The 22,155-nt window shown below is 38.2% G+C and overlaps 2 protein-coding genes across 2 annotated transcripts; one reads left to right on the top strand and one right to left on the bottom strand.

Moving 5' to 3' along the window:
• Positions 1-29: 29 nt before the first annotated feature.
• On the bottom strand, positions 30-986 carry LOC128059968 (olfactory receptor 1038-like). The gene is given in 1 exon segment (XM_052652203.1): positions 30-986. A coding segment is annotated over 1 exon segment (957 nt).
• A 20,000-nt stretch (positions 987-20,986) lies between these two features.
• Positions 20,987-21,946, top strand: LOC128060171 (olfactory receptor 1038). Its single transcript, XM_052652500.1, has one exon. It carries the CDS (start codon positions 20,987-20,989, stop codon positions 21,944-21,946), a length of 960 nt encoding a protein of 319 aa, XP_052508460.1.
• The last annotated feature ends 209 nt before the right edge of the window (positions 21,947-22,155 follow it).

Genomic DNA, 22,155 nt, shown 5'->3' with positions numbered 1-22,155 from the left:
CATAGTTCCAGGACAGTCAGTATTACAACTCACATTCTAATGTTTATTAGAGACAGGAAATAACATTTTTCAAAGGCTTTCCTCAAGGCATTTTTTACCTCTTGGTTCCTCAGGCTGTAGATCATGGGATTCAACATAGGAATGACTATTGTGTAGAAGACAGAGGCCATTTTGTCTGTGTCAAGGGAATGGTTTGATTTGGGCTGCAGATACATGAAGATCAGAGTCCCGTAGAATATAGTGACAGCAGTCAGATGAGAACCACAGGTTGAAAATGCTTTGTGCCTCCCTTCTGCAGACTGGATTCTCAGGATGGCAGCCACAATATATAGGTAAGAAACAAGGACCATGGTCAAAGAGCTGATCATGTTGAATGCAGCAAAGATAAAAATCAAGATCTCTTTGAGGCTGGTGTCTGAGCATGCAAGGGCCATCAAAGGGACATCATCACAATAGAAGTGATTAATAGCATTGGGGCCACAGTAGATCAATCGAAAAGTAACAACTGTGTGGAGGAAAGCAACAGAAAAGCTGTATGAGTAAGGGCCTGCTACCAGTTGCATGCACACCTTTCAGGACATGATCACCGTGTAGAGAAGAGGATTGCAGATGGCCACATAGCGGTCATAAGCCATTACTGCAAGAAGGAACATCTCCAAAACCAAGAAGTTCAGGAAAAAGCCCAGCTGTGTCGCACATGCATAGAAAGATATGGACCTGTGCTGGGTCAGGAGGGTCTCCAGGAACTTTGGGGCTATTGAAGAGGAGTAACAAAAGTCTACAAAGGCCAGATTACTGAGAAAAAAGTACATGGGTGTGTGAAGGTGAGGATCCAACTGGATTAATGAAATCAGGCCAATGTTTCCCACCAGAGTTAGAGAATATACCACTAAAATGAGGAGAAAGAGAAGGATTTCAATCTCTCTCTGGACTGAAAAACCCAAAAGAATGAATTCCATCACCCTGGTAGTATTCTCTTCAATCATGTGTTTTAGTTTCTGAACTGCAGAAAAGAGACAAGTTAAAGACAGATAAGTTATCAGGAGTAAGGAATAGTCATCAGATGCCAAATGTGTGTGTTTTAACTTGAGAAATTATTGCTCACTGAAGCAGAAGATCAGAACAAATAAATATATCCCTTCTCAAACTCTCTTGTTTGACTATTTATAATTTTCTGAAGCCAAAAATTGAGGTTTAATAAAAATATGGAATATTTTTATATGTTAATATGTTTATAAAAATATGGAATATTTTAGTTTTAGATTATTTTAGTTATATTCAATAGTAGAGAGAATAAAGATATTGTTAAATATTCTGCTCCCAATATTTACTTCTCAGTGGAGTAAAATTTTAATATGTAATATTTTATCTGTTTTAATAGACATATATTTTATTTTAAAAATGTACATTATGCTAAATATAATAATACAAAGCTAAACAGAATAGTCAATGGATAGAAAAATGGAGGCAATTAAATATTCCTATTTGTGAATTAGGCAAATTTTGATTCTTTTTCAAATGCTACTTTCTAAAAGTGATAATGCACACTTGCAGTTAGAGTCAGAATACACATATGTTAAAAAGTAGAGTTCTTGATAATCATTTAGTCAATGGACATGAGTTTGAGCAATCTCCAGGGGATAGTGAAGGACAGGGAAGGCTGGCATGCTGCAGCCCATGGCGTCACGAAGAGCCAGACATGACTGAGTGAGTGAACAATAACAAATAGTTTTACATTAATTATTTTCAGCACTTATAATCAGGAATGCTTTCTAAATTATCTGGTAAATTTTTAGTGTGACAATAGCATGCACTCCTGATTTTGAAAGGTAGCCATCTCTTTGACAAGAGAAATAGCAATTATATGAAAATGGTATTCCTATCATAATGTTCAACTTGCATGATGCGGTTTTTGAGAGTTCTATGCCTCTTTTCACTTCTGACACTAAGGAAGATAACTAGCTAATTTTAATTTCAGGAGTAAAGTTAAAAATAAAAATATTCAACATAGCAAATTAAAATGAAGTGTGCAAAATAGAAAGAATAACCCCATACTTTCCCCCTAAACATTTTACCCAAAGGGAAGCTTTGTTTCTTGTTGCTGGTTTTTTGTTGTTGTTGTTGTTGTTCTTTTAAAATTTATTGGAGTGTAAGTGATTTAAGATGTTGTGTTAGTTTCTGCTGTACAGCAAGTGAATCAGTTATACACATACATATTCATATATCCACTCTTTTTTAGATTCTTCTCCTATATAGGTCATTACAGAATATTGAGAAGAGTTCCCTGTGCTATACAGTAGGTTCTTATTAATTATCTATTTTATATATAGTAATGTTGCTGTTTTTTAACAAGTTACTGTGAGTAGTCAGAAAATGTGTCCTTTTAGTTTTTCCTCCTCTTTCTATTGACTCAGCTTAATGCAATGACTTGTACCTAATGTGTTTTCCAGAAAAAACAAAAAAAATACACATGCACCTATGTGTATATACTCGTGTGTGTTAAGTCCCTCCAGTTGTGTCTGACTCTTTGTGACACTATAATTTTTTTCTGCAAAGGTCTTCTGTCCACAGGATTCTCCAGGCAAGAATACTTTGGTGGGTTGCTGTACGTTCCTCCAGGGAATCTTCCCAACCTAGGAATTGAACCTGCATCTCCTTTGGCTCCTGAACTGCAGGCAGACTCTTTACTGCTGAGCCACTGGAGAAGCCTATATATATATATACACATACATACATATATGGTAAATCATCTGCCTGCAATGCAAGAGACCCAGGTTCGATTCCTGTGTTGGGAAGATCCCCTGGAGAAGGAAATGTCAACCCACTCCAGTATTCTTGCCTGGAGAATCCAATGGACAGAGGAGCCTGGTGGGCTATAGTCCATGAGATCGCAAGAGTCAGACACGACTTAGCAACTAAACAACCATCACATACATATATACATAATGGCAATCCACTCCAGTACTATTGCCTGGAAAATCCCATGGACAGAGGAACCTGGCAGGCTATAGCCTATGGGGTCGCAGAGTCGGACACGACTGAGCACCTTCATTCATTCATTCATTCATTCATATGCATATATACAAATACACACATATTTACACATAAGTACATACATAAAATGTCACAAGTAAACTGTTTTCCCCCATCCATTTATTTTCCTCTTGCTGGAGACAAAACCTAGCTTGTGAAAGGCATTGTTTTAACTAAGTTATCTTCCTGAACAGACATCCTAACAGAGCTACTGGCACTACAGCTTACCATTCTGGCAAAAGAATGGAAAAAAATGATAAAAGATTGATCTGAACATCATTTGCCCATTTCCATTACAGTAATATAATATCTCTAGTCTCACTTTGGTCTTCCCTGATAAATATCAATTTGGACATTTTAGAGGTAATTAACAGATATTTTGATACTGAGTTACTTTTCTTTGAGCATACATTGAAATCAGACTTATTTTCTTATATGTTTTCTTTGTAATAAAAGGAAAAAGATGCCAAACTCACACAGCCTCATCAATTAAAAAAAAAAAAAAAAACTTCCCTATTTTGTGAATCACTTTCAGCCGCAAATGTCTCTTTTTAATGTTTTTTTAAACCATCAAAAGTTTCCCCTGAGAGAAAGACAACACACACATACAATTGGCTTCCACAGTTTCATCAATGAAGTGTTTTCTTTTAAAGGAAACCCAAGTCTTGGGCAGAAGTCAAAGAGGATATCTTATTTGGGGTGGGCTAAGAAAGGTATTTCATTATTGTGTATACACGGCAGCTTCATCCAGTTGGAGTAGTTAGACAGAGTCATCTACTTTCCTTTAAATTGTGAAAAGTATAGAGGCTTGGAAAAGGAGGGTTATGGAAATGACCGACAGTACCTCTTAACCTACTTGGTTGTAGAAGAAATCTTCCCCTGAAAAGTTGAAATACCCAGGGTACCTGAATGTGTGAAGTAGGTCTTTATAAAGTGCAGTTTCTATTCCTTGGGGAGTTAATTCCTAATATTCCCCAGACATGACTGCACCAGGTTCACTGACCCTCCAGGGTGCAACTGTGATTAAAAAGCTTCATGTTGATGTATGGCAAAACCAATAAAATATTGTAAAGTAACTAGCCTCCAATTTAAATAAATAAATTTAAATTAAAAAAATAGCCTATAAAGACAAAGGTAACAATATGTCTTATTTTAAACTAGAATGTTGTGAAGTAATTAGCCTTCAATTAAAATAAATTAATTTAAAAAATAAAAAATAGGCTATAATGATGTAATCATGAAATCACTAATCCTTGATTCAGTTCAGTTCAGTCGCTCAGTCATGTCCAAGTCTTTGCAGCCCCATGGACTGCAGGATGCCAGGCTTCCCTATCCATCACCAACTCCTGAAGCTTACTCAAACTCATGTCTATCAAGTCGGTAATGCCATCCAACCATCTGATACTCTGTTGATCCCTTCCCCTCTCACCTTCAATCTTTCCCAGCATGAGGGTCTTTTCTAGTGAGTCAGGTCTTAGCATCAAGTGGCCAAAGTATTGAAGGTTCAGCTTCACCATCGGTCCTTCCAACGAATATTCAGGACTGATTTACTTTAGGATATACTGGTTGGATCTCCTTGCTGTCCAAGTTCAAAAGCATCAATTCTTCTGCACTCAGCTTTCTTTATACTCCAATTCTCACATCCATACATGACTACTGGAAAAACCATAGCTTTGACTAGAAGGACCTTTGTTGGCAAAGTAATGTCTCTGCTTTTTAACAGGGTGTTTAGGTTGATAACAGCTTTTCTTCCAAGGAGCAAGGGTCTTTTAATTTCATGGCTGCAGTCACCATCTGCACTGATTTTGGATCCCCCAAAATAAAGTCTCTCACTGTTTCCATTGTTTCCCCATCTATTTGCATGAAGCGATTGGACCAGATGCCATGATATAAATCATAAGTTGTTTTCTTTTTTCTTTGCTATGTGTAGACCTAAGAGCAATAAGTACCCTCTGTCTACATCATACATCATTAAAATTCAACTTTTAAAATTACATAGCATTAATTTGTTTGTGACCTGTGGCAAGAATCTAAGCTCTTGTATTTCCACACAGCAAACTAACTTCACTAATATTATTAATTAAGTAATCCATCTCCTTCTGATTAATTTATAATTAACAAGACTTTACAAGTATCAACTCATTTACTAAAATATCTCAATAAAATCCATGAGTTTAGAGTTTTAGAAAACTTTTAGTGCATCATTTTAATATATGCTTAACTTTATGAAAAGAAAATCTTTTTTAAGAACATAAATAAAATATGATTGACACCTGAACAACACGGGTTTGAACTGCATGGATCCACTCATATGCCATTTTCTTTTCAATAAATACTACTACAGTCCTACTCTATTCAAAGTTGGTTGACTCTTCAGATGAAGAATTGCATATCTAATGCAAAATTAAAGAAAATTATACAACCAGTGGGGTAGGATTAGGGACATAAACCCCACTGGTTGTAGAATTTGCTTTGATTTTGCATTAGATATGCAAAGATAGGCTCAATAAAAGACAGAAATGGTATGAACCTAAGAGAAGCAGAAGATATTAAGGAGAGGCGCCAAGAATACACAGAAGCACTATACAAAAAAGCTCTTCATGCCTCAGATAATCACTATGGCATGATCACTTTTCAACCCCATGGACAGCAGCATGGCAGTCTTCCCTGTCCTTCACTATCTTGAGAGTTTGCTCAAACTCATGTACATTAAGTCAGTGATGCCATCCAACCATCTCATCCTCTGTCACCTCCTTCTCTTCCTGCCCTAAAACTTTCTCAGCATCAAGGTCTTTTCCAATGAGTTGGCTCTCACATCAGATGGCCAAAGTATTGGAGCTTCAGATTCAGCATCAGTCCTTCCAGTGAATATTCAGGTTTAATTTCCTTTAGGATTAATTGGTTTGACTCTCAAGAAACTTCTCCAGCCTTACAATTTGAAAGAATAAATTCTTTGACTCTCAGTCTTCTTTACAGTCCAACCGCCTCATCCATACATGACTACTGGAAAAAAGCAAACAAACAAACATAGTCTTGTCCTTACTTTACTGCAAAATTATCTTCTTTGCAGCCCTGTTCTTTGCAAAGTTGTTTGTGTTTGTATGCTGCCCCCAGTGTATATCCTCCCACTCCTCATGAAATCATTATACTCATCCTTTTATTCCCATTATTCGATATAAAGTCCACTTAACAAGATCATGCTATTTAATCGATCAGCCATATTTGCCATAGTTTTTCCTTCCTTGATGAATTTTCTCACATTCGAATTTTCATGCCCCCCTGAATTTCTTCCTGAATGTTCATCCCCAGTTTCATTGCTGGTTTTTCTTCATTGCCTTGACCTCTAAATGTTGGATAGACATAAGTTCAAGTCCTTGTCAATTTCATCTGTTTATATCTACACATTTTCCTTTACTTGTTAATTTCATTCAGTCTTATTCCTTTTAACAGTGTCCATATGCAAATTGTTCCCAATGTAACTCTTCACCTGAGTACATTCTGAATTTTAAACTCTCATATTCAACATCAGATTGATGTTTTTACTTGGTAGTGCACTAAGCATCTTAGATTTAGTGTCCAAAACTGAGTTTCTAATACCATTCCCTTTCCTTTCTCAAGGATGTTCCTCTCAAACTCCTGTGAATCCTATGGTTGCTCCAGACAAATACCTTGAGTCACTCTTGATGTGGAGAAATTCAGAGTGGTGTTACCTTCCAATTCATCTGGCATCCAACTTATTTTACCAGCTAAAATGCTACTCCATGTTTTTTTCAGCTAGGTTCCCTGTGTCCATTCTTTCTCTCCTTAGTCGATCATAAAGCAGAGTAATTTGTTTAAAGAGTAAATTAGGTTATCTCATTCCCTGGCACAGAATCCTCCAATAGTTGCCCATTTCACCCAGTATAGAGATCAGATTTTTTTTTAATGTTTTTTTCAAATTTATTTTGAATTGGAAGATAATTGCTTTACAATGTTGCTTCGATTTCTGCTGTACAACAGTGTGAATCAGCTTTAAGCAGACATATATCTCCTTCTCTTGAGTTTCCCTCCCAGTTCCCCCCTGTATCCCATCCCTCTAGGTCATCACAGAGCACCAATGAGCTCCCTGTCCTCGACAGCAATTTCCCACTAGCCATCTATTATACACATGGTGGTGTATGCATGTCAATGCTCCACTCTCAATTTGCCCCACTCTCTCAGATATGCAGATGACACCATTCTGATGGCAGAAAGCAAAGAGAAACTAAAGAATCTTCTGATGAAGGTGAATGAGGAGAGTGAAAAAGCTGGCTTAATACTCAATAGTCAAAAAACTAAGGTCATGGCATCCAATCCCATTACTTCATGGCAAATAGACGGGGAAAAAGTAGAAACAGTGCTTGATTTTATTTTCTTGGGCTCCAAAATTTCTGCAGACTGTGACTATAGCCTCAAAATTAAAAGATGTTTGCTCCTTGGAAGAAAAGATAATAAATATAGACAACTTCTTAAAAAACAGAGACATTACTCTGCTGACAAAGGTCCATATAATCAAAGCTATGATTTTCTCAGTAGTCACATAAGGATGTGACAGTTGAACCATAAAGAAGGCTGACCACTAAAGAATTGATGCCTTCAAATTGTGGAGCTGCAGAAGACTCTTGAGAGTCCCTTGGACTGCAAGAACATCAATCCTAAAGGAAATCAACACTGAGTATTCATTGGAAGAACTAATGAAAAAGTTCCAATGATTTGGCCCTCTGATATGAAGCACTGATTCATTGGAAAAGACCCCAATGCTAGGAAAGATTGAGGGCTGGAAGAGAAAGGGGTGACAGAGGACGAGATGGTTGGATGGCATTACTGACTCGATGGACATGAGTTTGAGCAAACTCCAAGAGATGGGAAAGACAGGGAAGCCTGGCATGCTGCAGCCCATGGGTTTGAAAAGAGCCGGACATGCTTAGGGGCTTATCGACAACTCCTTCTCCCGTGTCCACAAGCCCCTTCTCTATGTCTGTGTCTCTATTCCTGCCCTGCAGATAGGTTCATCAGCACCATTCTTCTAGATTCCATATATATGCATTAATATATGATATTTATTTTCCTTTTTCTGACTTATTTCATTCTGTAAAACAGGCTCTAGGTTAATCAACATCACTTCAAAAATTTTACAGGGGTCCACAGAACTGGGAATGATTAGGCTGTTTATGGCATTCTGACTACATTTATCTTACTTCTTCCCCCTCCCACCATTCCCTTCTTTCTATCCATATATAAATATTTCGGGGCATGCCAGCTTGCATGTGTGTGTTCTAGGCTCCTCTGTCCATTGAATAATCCAGGCAAGAATACTGGAGTGGGTTGTCATGCCCTCCCTCAGGGGGATCTCCCCAGCCCAGGTATCAAACCCATGTCTCTCATACCTCCTGCATTGGCAAACTTGTTCTTTACCACTGGAGCCACCTGGGAGACCCCATGATTGCATTTGCTCCTTCTGCCTAGAATACCTTTCTTTGACATCTCAATCTTTCACCCCCTGGACACTTTCACAGTGTGAAATGTGAGAACACTAGGACCAAATTCTGGCTTTGTGAGATGTGCTGTGACAATACTTATTCATATAACACCCTGTGTTTTGTTTTCAAGATCTTTGAAACAAAAATGGACATAGTAACTGCTTCTGGTGTGGCTTTGAGGTTCAAATGTGTGTGTAAACTATGCAAATATGAAGGATGTAAATTGTGTAGAAGATCTAGAATTGTATACGTGCTATCATAAATGCACATCAGCATTAATTGCTAGTACATTACTTGTCTTCCCTAACTTAATTTTTTTCCCCAATATCATTTATCATTATACCAAATTTTTAGTTGGCTTGTTTCTTTGTCTCCTCTGTTATGTATCATGTGGGGAGAAGTTTTTGTCTCTTATCCATCTCTTTATATGTATTTGTTGACACAAACTGGAGACTCAATAAAGATTCTCAACAGAGTTGTAAGAGTTTACATTTTTTTCTGCACTAACATTAATAATTATATATATATAGTTTTCACTTGCCAAGCTCATTCTTTAAAAATAATACTTTATCTTTTATGCCTATTAAATCATTGTTGTTGTTTAGTTGCTGTGTCATTTCCAACTCTTCTGCAACCCCAAGGACTGTAGCCCACTAGGCTCCTGCGTTCATGGCATTTTCCAGATAAGAAAATGGAGTGGGTTGCCATTTCCTTCAGCAGAAGGTCTTCTTGACCCGGGGATTGAACTCGTGTTTCCTTCATTGGAAGGCAGATTCTTTATCACTGATCCACCAGGGAAGCATTAAGTCTTTAGTAAATTTTATGTTAATCATTATTTAACTTAGATGCGGAGTACATCATGAGAAACGCTGGGCTGGAAGAAGCACAAGCTGGAATCAAGATTGCCGGGAGAATTATCAATAACCTCAGATATGCAGAGGACCACCCTTATGGAAGAAAGTGAAGAGGAACTAAAAAGCCTCTGGATGAAAGTGAAAGAGGAGAGTGAAAAAGTTGGCTTAAAGCTCAACATTCAGAAAATGAAGATCATGGCATCTGGTCCCAACACTTCATGGGAAATAGATTGGGAAACAGTGGAAACAGTGTCAGACTTTATTTTGGGGTGCTCCAAAGTCACTGCAGATGGTGACTGCAGCCATGAAATTAAAAAACACTTACTCCTTGGAAGAAAAGTTATGACCAACCTAGATAGCATATTTAAAAGCAGAGACATTACTTTGCCAACAAAGGTCCGTCTAGTCAAGGCCATAGTTTTTCCAGTAGTCATGTATGGATGTGAGAGTTGGACTGTGAAGAAAGCTGAGCACCGAAGAATTGATGCTTTGGAACTGTGGTGTTGGAGAAGACTCCTGAGAGTCCCTTGGACTGCAAGGACATCCAACCAGTCCATTCTGAAGGAGATCAGCCCTGGGATTTCTTTGGAAGGAATGATGCTAAAGCTGAAACTCCAGTATTTTGGCCACCTCATGCAAAGAGTTGACTCATTGGAAAAGACTGATGTTGGGAGGGATTGGGGGCAGGAGGAGAAGGGGACGACAGAGGATGAGATGGCATCACCGACTCTATGGACATGAGTCTGAGTGAACTCAGGGATTTGGTGATGGACAGGGGGGCCTGGTGTGCTGCGATTCATGGGGTCACAGGGTCGGACACGACTGAGCAACTGAACTGAACTGAACTGAATAGTAAATAAATAAGCATAACAGAGGAAACATCCTTTGAAAATAATGAGATTGCTATTGTTCCGAGTCAAACTGCCAAAACTTTTTGAGAAATTCATTTATTGCTCAACAGTAAGTTATGAAGTCCCTAGTTTTGTCAGGAACTACAGATAAAGTGGCTAAAAAATGACTCCATTTAGTTATGTTTTCTTTTTTTTGTTGTTGTTTTTTAATTCCTAAATCAAGTTACATAAGGCTCCTTATTTTCTTTACCCAGTTTTTGGTACTTAATTTTTAATATACCTAGTTTCAATCTTTCTTATTTAACTACAAAGGAGGATATGGCTATTCATGAATAATTCTCTACATATACCTTCATTTGTATTTTTTCAGCTTTTATTTGGGCTTCCCTGGTAGCTCAGATGGTAAAAAAATATGCTTGCCATGTAGGAAACCCTGGTATTAAACACCCACACATACACAATTATTTCTCTGATACTTTTAAGTTGAAAACGTGACTTATTCCTTGAAGCAAGTTTTGTATTTGTTTTCACAGAGTAAGTTGATTTGAGGACTTCCAGATAATGATAAAGAATCTGCCTGCCAGTGCAGGATATGCAACAGATGAAAGTTCAATCCCTGAGCTGGAAAGATTCCCTGGATTAGGAAGTGGTAACCTACTCCAGTATTCTTGCTTGGAAAAGTCCATGGACAGGGGAGCTTGGCAGGTTACAATTCATGCAGTAACAAAGAGTTGGACACAGCTGGACACTCAGCCCTGGCGCTGACTGGACTTCATCTGATGCCTTCATTATCTTGTTTTCATTGTGATGAGACTTTTGTGCCCTAATTTCTAGAAAATGATCCAACCATAAATATGAGCATTTTAATCATATTTTGGTTCATAATTTCTATTCTAGAGTGATGAAGAAACCAAAACTTTGTCTAATTATTGCAGCTCACACACTATCACCTAATCCAAACTATGCGCACGTGGTATATGGCATCCTTCATTGGTTGTATATATATTTTACATTTGCTATTTCAATCCTATTTCCCATCTGAGTTAGCTTTTACCTAGCTGACTGTTTAGGATTTTATTTTTTAATTCAGAGAAGTATTAAACCCATTGGTATCCTTTAATGCATTCTAGCAGGACCTTCCCTTATATGTTAAAAATCTGAATTATGAAAAAAAAAAACAGCAGCAGCATCGAATTTGAAAAAAAATTAATCAGTGATTCTATTACCAAATTATTAGGTGTTAGTGAATATGAAGTATCTCTCCACAACACTTACAAGTTTCCAAGTGTCTGTAGCTTGCCCATAATATATAATATGAAATAAATTAGGTTAATATTTCCATTTCTAGTCAGATTGCAAAAATTCAGAATATCTGGAAAAACTAAGAAAAAAATATATTTTTTGTAGCTACCATTCTTTAGTTGTCTATTTTGATTGAATAATTCCTAATCATTAAGTAAAGAGAAACTGAAGTTAGAGTGTGTTTGAGTGCCAATGATGAAACTGTCTCTCTGGGTCTTATTACGAAACTCTTCCCTGCAAACAGAATCCCCTACTGTAATTGCTAAAGGTAGATTTACCTTTTAATCAGTTTCAAGGAGACTTATTAAAATAACTTCTCAGCCTTTGGGGGGAGGATGTATTAACAGAAACCAATTTCAACAAATAAAGTTTCAACTCAGGATTAATGAATATGGGGCAGAGTTTGAGTGAGTTGAAGTAATCACCTGATTCCTCAGGGATGACTCTGTCCTCAGCCTTGAAGCATCTTCCTTTGGGAGATCAAGCAGCAGACTGCAGTGGGAAGATTAGAGGTTTTGGAGCAGGATGTAGGTTTGACTCAGGCTCATCAATTACCTCCCCACACACACTTGGGAAAGTCATAAACTCTGAGTCCCAATTAAGAAAGAAAAATACTGCTTATAACACCAGGCACTTTTGATGAATAAACCTTTAATGGACAGTAAATGAATTTGCAAACTGCAAGTTAATGCTGCTGTAGCCATTGCAAGTAAAATGATAGTAAGGATTATAACTGTGACTAAGATTTATTGGGTCCTAATTATGTGCCAAGCAAGGTATTAAGAAGATCTACATACTGTATATTGTTATTCCTTACAAAACACAATGATGCAGGAAAAATACTCCCATATTTTAGATAGAAATTCAGATAATTTAAGTAATTTGTCTCAAGTCACAACTGATTAAATCATTAGCTAGTATCAAGAATCAAAGCCTGTCAAATGGCTATATATTTCAAAATTAATGCAATCTAATATTCTCAAGAATGTACTATTATTGTGTCCCTTTCAGAATATCCAACAAAATTCTTGGATACTTGCATCATTTTTGTAGTAGTATAATAGATAGATGATAGACAAATACATACATGCATATATACATATGTATATCATTAAATTGTTTTAAATATCTCAACCAAAGAAATTTTCTTTCCTCAAATAAGAATCCCAGCATGTAACCCCTTATCACACCAACATAAACCAGAGAACAATAAACTATAAAATTACATCCCTAATTCTCTTGTTTGTGAAGTACACACACATCATCTATAATATGTATTTTTTTCATTTTGAATTTCATTTTTTCTATCACATTCAGAGGTAACAATTATAAAGGACAGTTTGAAGGTATATATATATATATATATTTTCTTGTGTGAAGATTTGCTGACCTGTACGATATTAGTTTTAGAAAAGATGTATTAGTATTTCAAACCACAAGCTGAAGCAGCTACTTACAGACTTTCAAGGATTTTTATCTTTTTATTAAGAAAACTAATTATCATATAATCAGGTTTTCTGCTATGGAAATGTTCAAGCCCATACAAAATTACAAGATTTGATGCAATAATTTCCTCTATAAAAATTGCCAGCTTTAACATGTCTGTTCATTGTCAGATATGTTCCATCCATACCTCTTGTTGTTCAGTGGCTCGGTTCATCTGTGGGTCCCTTCATGTTGCTGCGAATGGCATTATTTTACTTTTGCTTTATGGCTCAGTAGTAGTATTCTATTGTATATATTTTAATTGTAAAGACATATAGATGGATAAACAATAAGGTCTCACTGTATATCACTGCTGCTGCTGCTGCTGCTAAGTCACTTCAGTCGTGTCCAACTCTGTGCGACCCCATAGACAGCAGCCCACCAGGCTCCCCCATTCCTGGGATTCTCCAGGCAAGACAGTGGAGTAGGTTGCCATTTCCTTCTCCAATACATGAAAGTGAAAAGTGAAAGTGAAGTCGCTCAGTCATGTCCAACTCAGGGAACTATATTCAATATTCTGTGATAAACCATAATAGAAATGAACATGAAGAATATATATGTGTGTGTGTGTGTATATATATATATATATATATATATATATATATGATGCATGCTCAGTCACTCAGTCATGTCCACCTCATTGTGACCCCATGAACTGTAGCCTTCCAGGCAGAATATATACATATATGTATACACAGAGATATGAATCACTTTGCTGTGCAGAAGAAATTAATATCAACTCTCCTTTAATAAAAAAAAAATTAAAAATAAAATGTGCCATATACATACATAGGAATGTCTGCCTTAAAAAGAAATTCTGCCATATGTGACAACATAAATGAGCCTGGAGGATATTATAAGTAAAATAAATCAGTGAGAATGGGATAAATTACTCATTATTCCACTTATATAATGTATCTAAAATAGTCCTTCAAAGAAATGGTAGAATGGTGGCTGCCAGGATCTGGGAGAAGGGGTCAATAAGAGTTGTTTAGGAAAGAAAAGTATCAGTTACACAAGATGAATAGCTCTAGAGATCTCCTGCACAACACTTTGTCTATAGTTAACAATATCTTATTGTGTACTTAAAAACTAAAGTGGGTAGATCTTACGTTAAGTGTACTTACTACAGGTTAAAAAAAAATAGAAAAAGAAGCAGGAACTTCCTTGGTGGCCCAATGGTTAAGTATCTGCCTGTCAGTGCAGGGGGCAGAGGCTCTATCCCTGGTCTGGAAAGATCCCACATGTTGTGGGGAAACTGAGCCCGTGCACCACAAACTCACAGACTTCTGAAGCCTGTGGTCCTAGACCCCCTGCTCCATAATGGGTACAGCCACTGGGATGAGAAAACCACACACTGCAAAGACCAAATGAATAAATTAAAAATAACATAAAAAAGAAATGAACCAAGGAAATCATGGCGTCATAAATGACAAGGAGTGAGATAATGTACATTGTCAGATTTCAGAGGAATCTAAGACTGACAAAAGTTTACCGTGTTTATCGATCACATAATAATCACACAAGCTAGAAAGGACTGGTGTCAGTGCTGTGGGAAAAAAAAAAAACTGGTTGGAAAGGACAAAGGTTAGGAGAAAATGGAAGCAGTGGATAACTTTTTCAGGAAGTTGGTCTACTGCTGTGAGTACCGTTTTCATGCACAAACATATTTTGAGATTGGTTTAAAGTTGATTTCCACCTCCCAGAATATTGGAAATCAAAGCAAAAATAAACAAATGGGATCTAATTAAACTTAAAGGCTTCTGCACAACAAAGGAAACTATAAGCAAGGTGAAAAGACAGCCTTCAGAATGGAAGAAAATAATAGCAAATGAAGCAACTGACAAACAACTAATTTCAAAAATATACAAGCAACTCCTGCAGCTCAACTCCAAATAAAATAAACGACCCAATCAAAAAATGGGCCAAAGAACTAAATAGACATTTCTCCAAAGAAGACATACAGATGGCTAACAAACACATGAAAAGATGCTCAACATCACTCATCATCAGAGAAATGCAAATCAAAACCACAATGAGGTACCATTTCACGCTAGTCAGAATCACTGCGATCCAAAAGTCTACAAGCAATAAATGTGGGAGAGGGTGTGAGGAAAAGGGAGCCCTCTTACACTGTTGGGGGGAATGCAAGCTAGTACAGCCACTATGGAGAACAGTGTGGAGATTCCTTAAAAAACTGGCAATAGAACTGCTTTATGACCCAGCAATCCTACTGCTGGGCATATACACTGAGGAAACCAGAATTGAAAGAGACACATGTACCCCAATATTCATCGCAGCACTGTTTATAATAGCCAGGACGTGGAAGCAACCTAGATGTCCATCAGCAGACGAATGGATAAGAAAGCTGTGGTATCTATACACAATGGAGTATTACTCAGCCATTAAAAAGAATACATTTGAATCAGTTCTAATGAGGTGGATGAAACTGGAGCCGATTGTACAGAGTGAAGTAAGCCAGAAAGAAAAACACCAATACAGTATACAAATGCATACATATGGAATTTAGAAAGATGGTAATGACAACCCTGTATGCGAGACAGCAAAAGAGACACAGATGTATAGAATAGTCTTTTGGACTGTGGGAGAGGGTGAGGGTGGGATGATTTGGGAGAATGGCATTGAAATATGTGTAATATCATATATGAAATGAATTGCCAGTCCAGGTTCGATGCATGATGCTGGATGCTTGGGGCTGGTTCACTGAGATGACCCTGAGAGATGGTACACGGAGGGCAGAGGGAGGGAGGTTCAGGATGGAGAACACGTGTATACCTGTGGCAGATTCATGTTGATGTATGGCAAAACCAATACAATATTGTAAAGTAATTAGCCTCCAATTAAAATAAATAAATTTGTATTTTAAAAAATAAGTAAAAATAAAAAAAGAAACAATAAATCTAATATCCCTAAATACAAAAAATTAAAAAATAAAGTTGATTTTCTAGTTTGAAATTTGTGAAAAAAAATCTGGATTTCATCATTAATGATAACGTTTCCTTTACTGTGCAGATTCACCAAGATAGAGTCTGACACTGTGTTGACGTGCTTCTGTTTTTCAGGTAGTTTTTTGGAGTGAGTATGTTTATTTATTTATTTATTTTTATGTTCTGATTTACTTCCCTTTTTAATGCAAGTATCTTTTGAGTATTCACTATTTATCATAGAGTTTACTGAGTCTACATCCATTAATACATTCAATATTCATTAAAACATGAAATATTGCCGGGAGCCAGCACGGGAGATCCCACCCATGACAAGGTCATGCGGAGAGGCCTGATGGGCAAAGCGAGTCAGGTCTCGAGGGGTCCTCTGTCTGAGCATCTACCCTGAAACCAAAATCTGTCTGTTTACTCTCTGCTATCGTATACTCTTCTGACATTAACAACTTTTCTCTGGAAAAAGTTAACTCAGGGCTTTAGTTAACAGTCTCCTGCATATGAAAAGAATGTTTCAGCTCAAACCCCTTTGATGGCTCTCTAACTTGCCTAACAGTTGGGGACTTTTACAACTTGTGAATTGTTTACGGCCCCCAACCGCGAGAGGCACGAAGCTTAAAGCATCTTAAAGATACAGAGCCTTTGCTAAAAAGCTAAAAATTATATTGGTAACAGGTTTCACTGTTGAGTCAATGACTGCTGCCAGGCCTCCATATTCTTTATCTTTTAGGCACCTGAAAGATATTAATCAATGTAATCGGGATATAGAAATAGGAATATAGTAGTTTTGATGTTAGCAACACTAGACTTTTGAGTTAATTACTTTTCTTTGCTATATATCACTGCACTCCTCTTGTGTCCTTGCTATGTAAGAATGTAACTTTATTTAGTTTTTTCTGAGAGTGGCACCAGACTTTGGGAAGAACAACACAAATAAGTCTTCTGGTTGACAAGCCCTTATCAGAAAAGGGCCGTAAAATGTTAATCGGGCTTCTGGCCAGAAGATGATGCAAATCACCTAAGACTTATGTATACAACTAGGTATGCAGAGAAAAAGCCTGGTCTCAGTAAGAGTCAGGGCTGCTGATGCTGCATAATTTTATATTATCCATTTATCTCTATGTACAAAAAAAAGTATAAAAGGCCTTTCTGGACAATAGAGGACAGGCCAGTTGCTGGACTGGTTTCCCCCGTGTCTTCTCTTTACTCTATTTTCAGGCTGAATTCCCATCTGGAGCGAGGAGGCTCACCATGTCTACTTACTTGCCTTGGCTTTTAAGTCCCGTGAGAGAGGGAGCCCAAGGCGAGGCACCCTCCACTATTCAAATGAGTGCCGGTGGCCTAACGTAGATGGTGCAAACTTCTTGTCCTGAAGTTTTATTGGCTTTCCCCATAAACCAAGTTATTCAGCCTCTTTTCTCCACTAAATTTTCCTACTATACTATTTCTTCCTAATCTCTCTTTATATTTCTAATTAAATAAATAAGTTTTTCCTCACCACGCCATCTCTCCTTCGAATTACCCTGGATCCACTGGGGCTGGACCCTGGCAAAATGTGTTTTACTTGATTTTAGAATTGAGGAAGATGAGATCTAAAAAAACAAAAACACGGACATTACCCACATTCCCATAGTTTACTCAGAATTTAAATACTGGTCTTAACCTTTCACAAAACTTGAGTTCTTATTTAAATGAATGAAAGTGTATGGTCTTTTTACATTGCTGTCCCTAATACAGCCTACTTTTGCTTCTGTGGAAATTGTCTGATAGGTATACTTGAAGTATAGTTCCTTCAGGAATACAGATAATTATATATATATTTTTCAAATTGCCACTATAATTTGTTCAGCTCATCATACTTTGAGAGAAACAGAGAAGGAGATATTACATCTTTCAGATATCTCTAGAGGGTCAACTTTAGACTCAGAGGGATCTAGGAACTATTAAGTCACCCAAACGACTTTGCTATGAGCACATTCAGAGCCAGAGTCACGGCTAAGCAGGTGAGTCGCGCGAAGTTTGTAGCGTGAACAGTCGACCGTCCACCTGGGACTTAGCTTTCCACTAGGAACCTTTCTGCTTAATGAGCTGCTGTATTAAATGGAATCATATACTTCTAGCACCTTAACTGCATTTCTTACTTTCATACTCTGCATTTCAGTCCTTCTACGATATCTGTTTGCACTTCATATACTTTTAGAAAGCTCTTTAAAAGTTTGACCTCCTGAAATTTGGCTCAACTACAGTTTTCATGTTTGAGTTCTCTAAATATTAGGTTCATACCAGGGCAAAATGGACATACCTTCCAGTATTGTTACACAGTGGGCAGCATGGCTCGATGGATTAGAAATATGGGCTCTGCAGCCAAACAAAGCCAGTCACACCCATACTGTACCATCTGCTCTCTGTGTTGCTGTCGTTGTTTAGTTGCTAAGTCATTTCCAAGCCTCTGCAACCCCATGGACTGTACCCCACCAAGCTCCGCTGTCCATGGGAAGAATACAGGAGTGGGTTTCCATTTCCTTTTCTAGGGGATCTTCCCAACTTAGGAACTGAACCTGCATCTCCTGCACTGGCAGGCATATTCTATACTGCTGAGCCACCAGGGAAGTCCCTATTCTGTGACCATAGCTCTAAGCCTGGGCTTTTTCCATTGCTACTCAGATATGATAGAAATTTCATCAGAGTGTGTTAGCAAGAAACTAGGAAAAGTGAAAGTCTCTCAGTCGTGTCCAACTCTTTGGGATCCCATGGACTTCACAGTCCGTGGAATTCTCCAGGCCAGATCCTAGAGTGGGTAGCCTTTCCCTTCTCAAGGATATTTCCAACCCAGGGATTGAACCCAAGTCTCCTGCATTGCTGGCAGATTCTTTATCAGCTGAGCCACAAAAGAAGCCCAAGAATACTGGAGTGGGCACCCTGTCCCTTCTCTAATGGGTTATCCAGACCCAGGAATTGAACTGGGTTCTCCTGCATTTCAGCTAGACCAACTGAGCTGTGCGGGAAGCCCATACCACAAGTGAATTCATGTTTTGCACTGTGTAGAGTATCTGTAAGGACAGTCCTCAACTTCAACAGATAAATAATAATAGTATTAATAGGTAAAATTTGAAATATGAAGGAGGTTACTATTTTTGTTAATATTTCATGGTTCCACTATGTGGGAAATAAAGACAGGATCAAAAATAAAATTCAAATAGGCTAACATTGGATCTAGAGAAACTAGTCTTATTTTTCCGGAGAAGGCAACGGCACCCCTCTCCAGTGCTCTTGCCTGGGAAATCCCATGGACGGAGGAGCCTGGTAGGCTACAGTCCATGGGGTCACTAAGAGTCGGACACGACTGAACAAATTCACTTTCATTTTTCACTTTCATGTGTTGGAGAAGGAAATGGCCACCCATTCCAGTGTTCTTGCCTGGAGAATCCCAGGGACAGAGGAGCTTGGTGGGCTTCTGCCTATGGGGTCGCACAGAGTCGGACACGACTGATGCGACTTAGCAGCAGCAGCAGCAGCAGCAGTCTTATTTTTCCAGAACTGTCAAAAATACAGGTAATTATTCTGAAGCATTCATCAAGAACTACTATACATGTTTCCACAAAACTTTGTTTACAACTGAAGGTAAGTACTTTGGATATTTTAAGCCCCTGAAATATGCTGACACATGTTTATGGGAAAAGGTGTTTATCTACATGTAGTATAGAATAAATCACCTAACAGACTACTCAATGTCACCTCTCAGAAACAAACTACAAAACGCAGTGAATGTTTGAACTGGAAAATAATGCTAAGTCTCTTTAATTCCTATGAAAATGATATTTTCCCACAGATCTGATTAATTACCTTTTAACTTACATAGCATCAAGTACTTACTTTATAAAAGTAAGTAAGTAAGTCATGCTAGATCATTTTTATATTTTAAAGCTTTGGGGACTTACACAAATTGAAAAACAGGGAAATAAAAGTGTAGTTTCATGTGTCTATTATGTATTTTTAACTGCCACATGTGTTACCTAATCCAAGCTCACTCTGCTGCTGCTGCTGCTGCTGCTGCTAAGTCGCTTCAGTTGAGTCCGACTCTGTGCGACCCTGTAGATGGCAGCCCACCAGGCTCCCCCGTCCCTGGGATTCTCCAGGCAAGAACACTGGAGTGGGGTGCCATCACCTTCTCCACTCCTTACTGCAAGGCAAGCCAATTAATTGTGAGTTTAGGTGTTGAGGCAAGGAATATTGACTTTATGCAGAAAGCCTGCAGACAAAGAAGATAGCAGACTGAGGTCTCAAAATAATCATCTAATCAGGGTCCAGATGACAGGTTCTTTTATAGAACAGAGATGATGGGAGGATGAAGAAGTAAATTTAAAAGGCCATTAGCTTTGCAAATATCTCCTGGAATGGCAAGCCTTGGGCAGAGGATGTGTTCATTTCTTCCCTGCTATAGCCATCCACAAGTGGACAGGGTCCTGAACAAATGCACTTTGATTTAACATTCAGGCAGAGGAGCAGGGTTTTCCGAAGCAGACCAATATGTATGAACAGTATTCTTTCAGTGAACAAGCGCAACAGGAAACAAAGGTTAAAGAAACAAAATATATCCAACACGGAGTAAGTTATTCCCTGTAGCATATACATGGGCACCAAAACCTTGGTGGCACCAAAAACACTGGAATATTACTATTAGTTGTCTCAAGTGCTTTCTTTCAGATACTATTTAATTTTTCATCAGCATCTTCCCATACTTTCTACATCATAAAGCAAAGAGCACCACTTCTTTGTAAAGCAAAGTAAGGCTTAAGAAGACTACTCTGAGAGTAATAGATTCCTTTTCCTGGAGCAAGAATGGCATGTCATTGGAGAGCGGCAGCTACCTTTTGCCCACAAGGTGGTGTGACTCATGGATAGAAGATGCTAATGATCACCTTCCCCAACACTGGCAAAGGCTGTAGAAGGTGTCATTTTTATTCTTCAACTCACAACAAACTCTTCAAAATCCATCAGATTAAATGGCTAAAGTGAATCTTACTTTTGTCACTGAATTCATTCTCAAGGGAATTACAGACCAGCCAGAGCTTCAGGTCCCCTGCTTCGTGGTGTTGTTGGTCATTTACCTGGTCACAGTGCTGGGCAACCTGGGTTTGATAACCTTGATCAGAAGTGATGCTCGACTCCACACACCTATGTACTATTTCCTCAGTCACTTGGCCTTTGTTGATCTCTGCTACTCCTCTGCTATCACACCAAAGATGATGGTGAACTTTGTTGTGGAGCACAACACTATTGCTTTCTATGCTTGTGCAACGCAACTGGGCTGTTTTCTCACCTTCATGATCACAGAGTGTTTCCTCTTAGCTTCCATGGCCTATGATCGCTATGTGGCCATCTGTAGTCCCCTGCATTATTCCACACTGATGTCAAAGAGAGTCTGCATTCGACTACTGGCAGTTCCATATATATACAGCTTTCTGGTCGCCCTGTTCCATACCATCATCACCTTCCGTCTAACTTACTGTGGCCCCAATGTTATTAACCATTTCTACTGTGATGACCTCCCTCTCTTGGCTCTGTCATGCTCAGACACACGCATGAAGGAAATTCTGATCTTTGCCTTTGCTGGTTTTGATATGATCTGTTCGTCTTCCATTGTCCTCACCTCCTACCTCTTCATCATCACCGCCATCCTAAGGATCCGCTCTACCCAGGGCCGACTCAAGGCCATTTCTACCTGTGGCTCCCACATGGTGGCTGTTACTATTTTTTATGGCACGCTGATCTTTATGTACCTGCAACCCAAGTCAAACCACTCCCTGGACACAGACAAAATGGCATCTGTGTTTTACACTGTGGTGATCCCCATGTTGAACCCACTCATCTATAGTCTAAGAAATAAAGAGGTGAAAGATGCCTCCAAGAAAGTCTTGGGAAAAGGTTGTGAAATTTTAAAGACATTAAAATTAAGAAAATAATAACATTGTATTAAATGCAAGAAGAAAAATAAGTCAGTCTTTGCCTTTTTGACATTGCTTATAATTTCTTTACTAGTAAAGTGAAAATGTGATTATTAATTCAATAGACCCTGGTAATTACTACAAGGACCCAGGTCAATTCTGGAAAGTCAGTTTGATTCTGAGTCCGGCTCAGGACATAGTAGCATTTAAAGACCATGAAATCATCT

Source organism: Budorcas taxicolor, chromosome 15, assembly GCF_023091745.1.
Source record: "Budorcas taxicolor isolate Tak-1 chromosome 15, Takin1.1, whole genome shotgun sequence".
NCBI classification, from domain to species: Eukaryota; Metazoa; Chordata; class Mammalia; order Artiodactyla; family Bovidae; genus Budorcas; species Budorcas taxicolor.
This window is presented reverse-complemented; position numbering and strand designations above follow the sequence as displayed.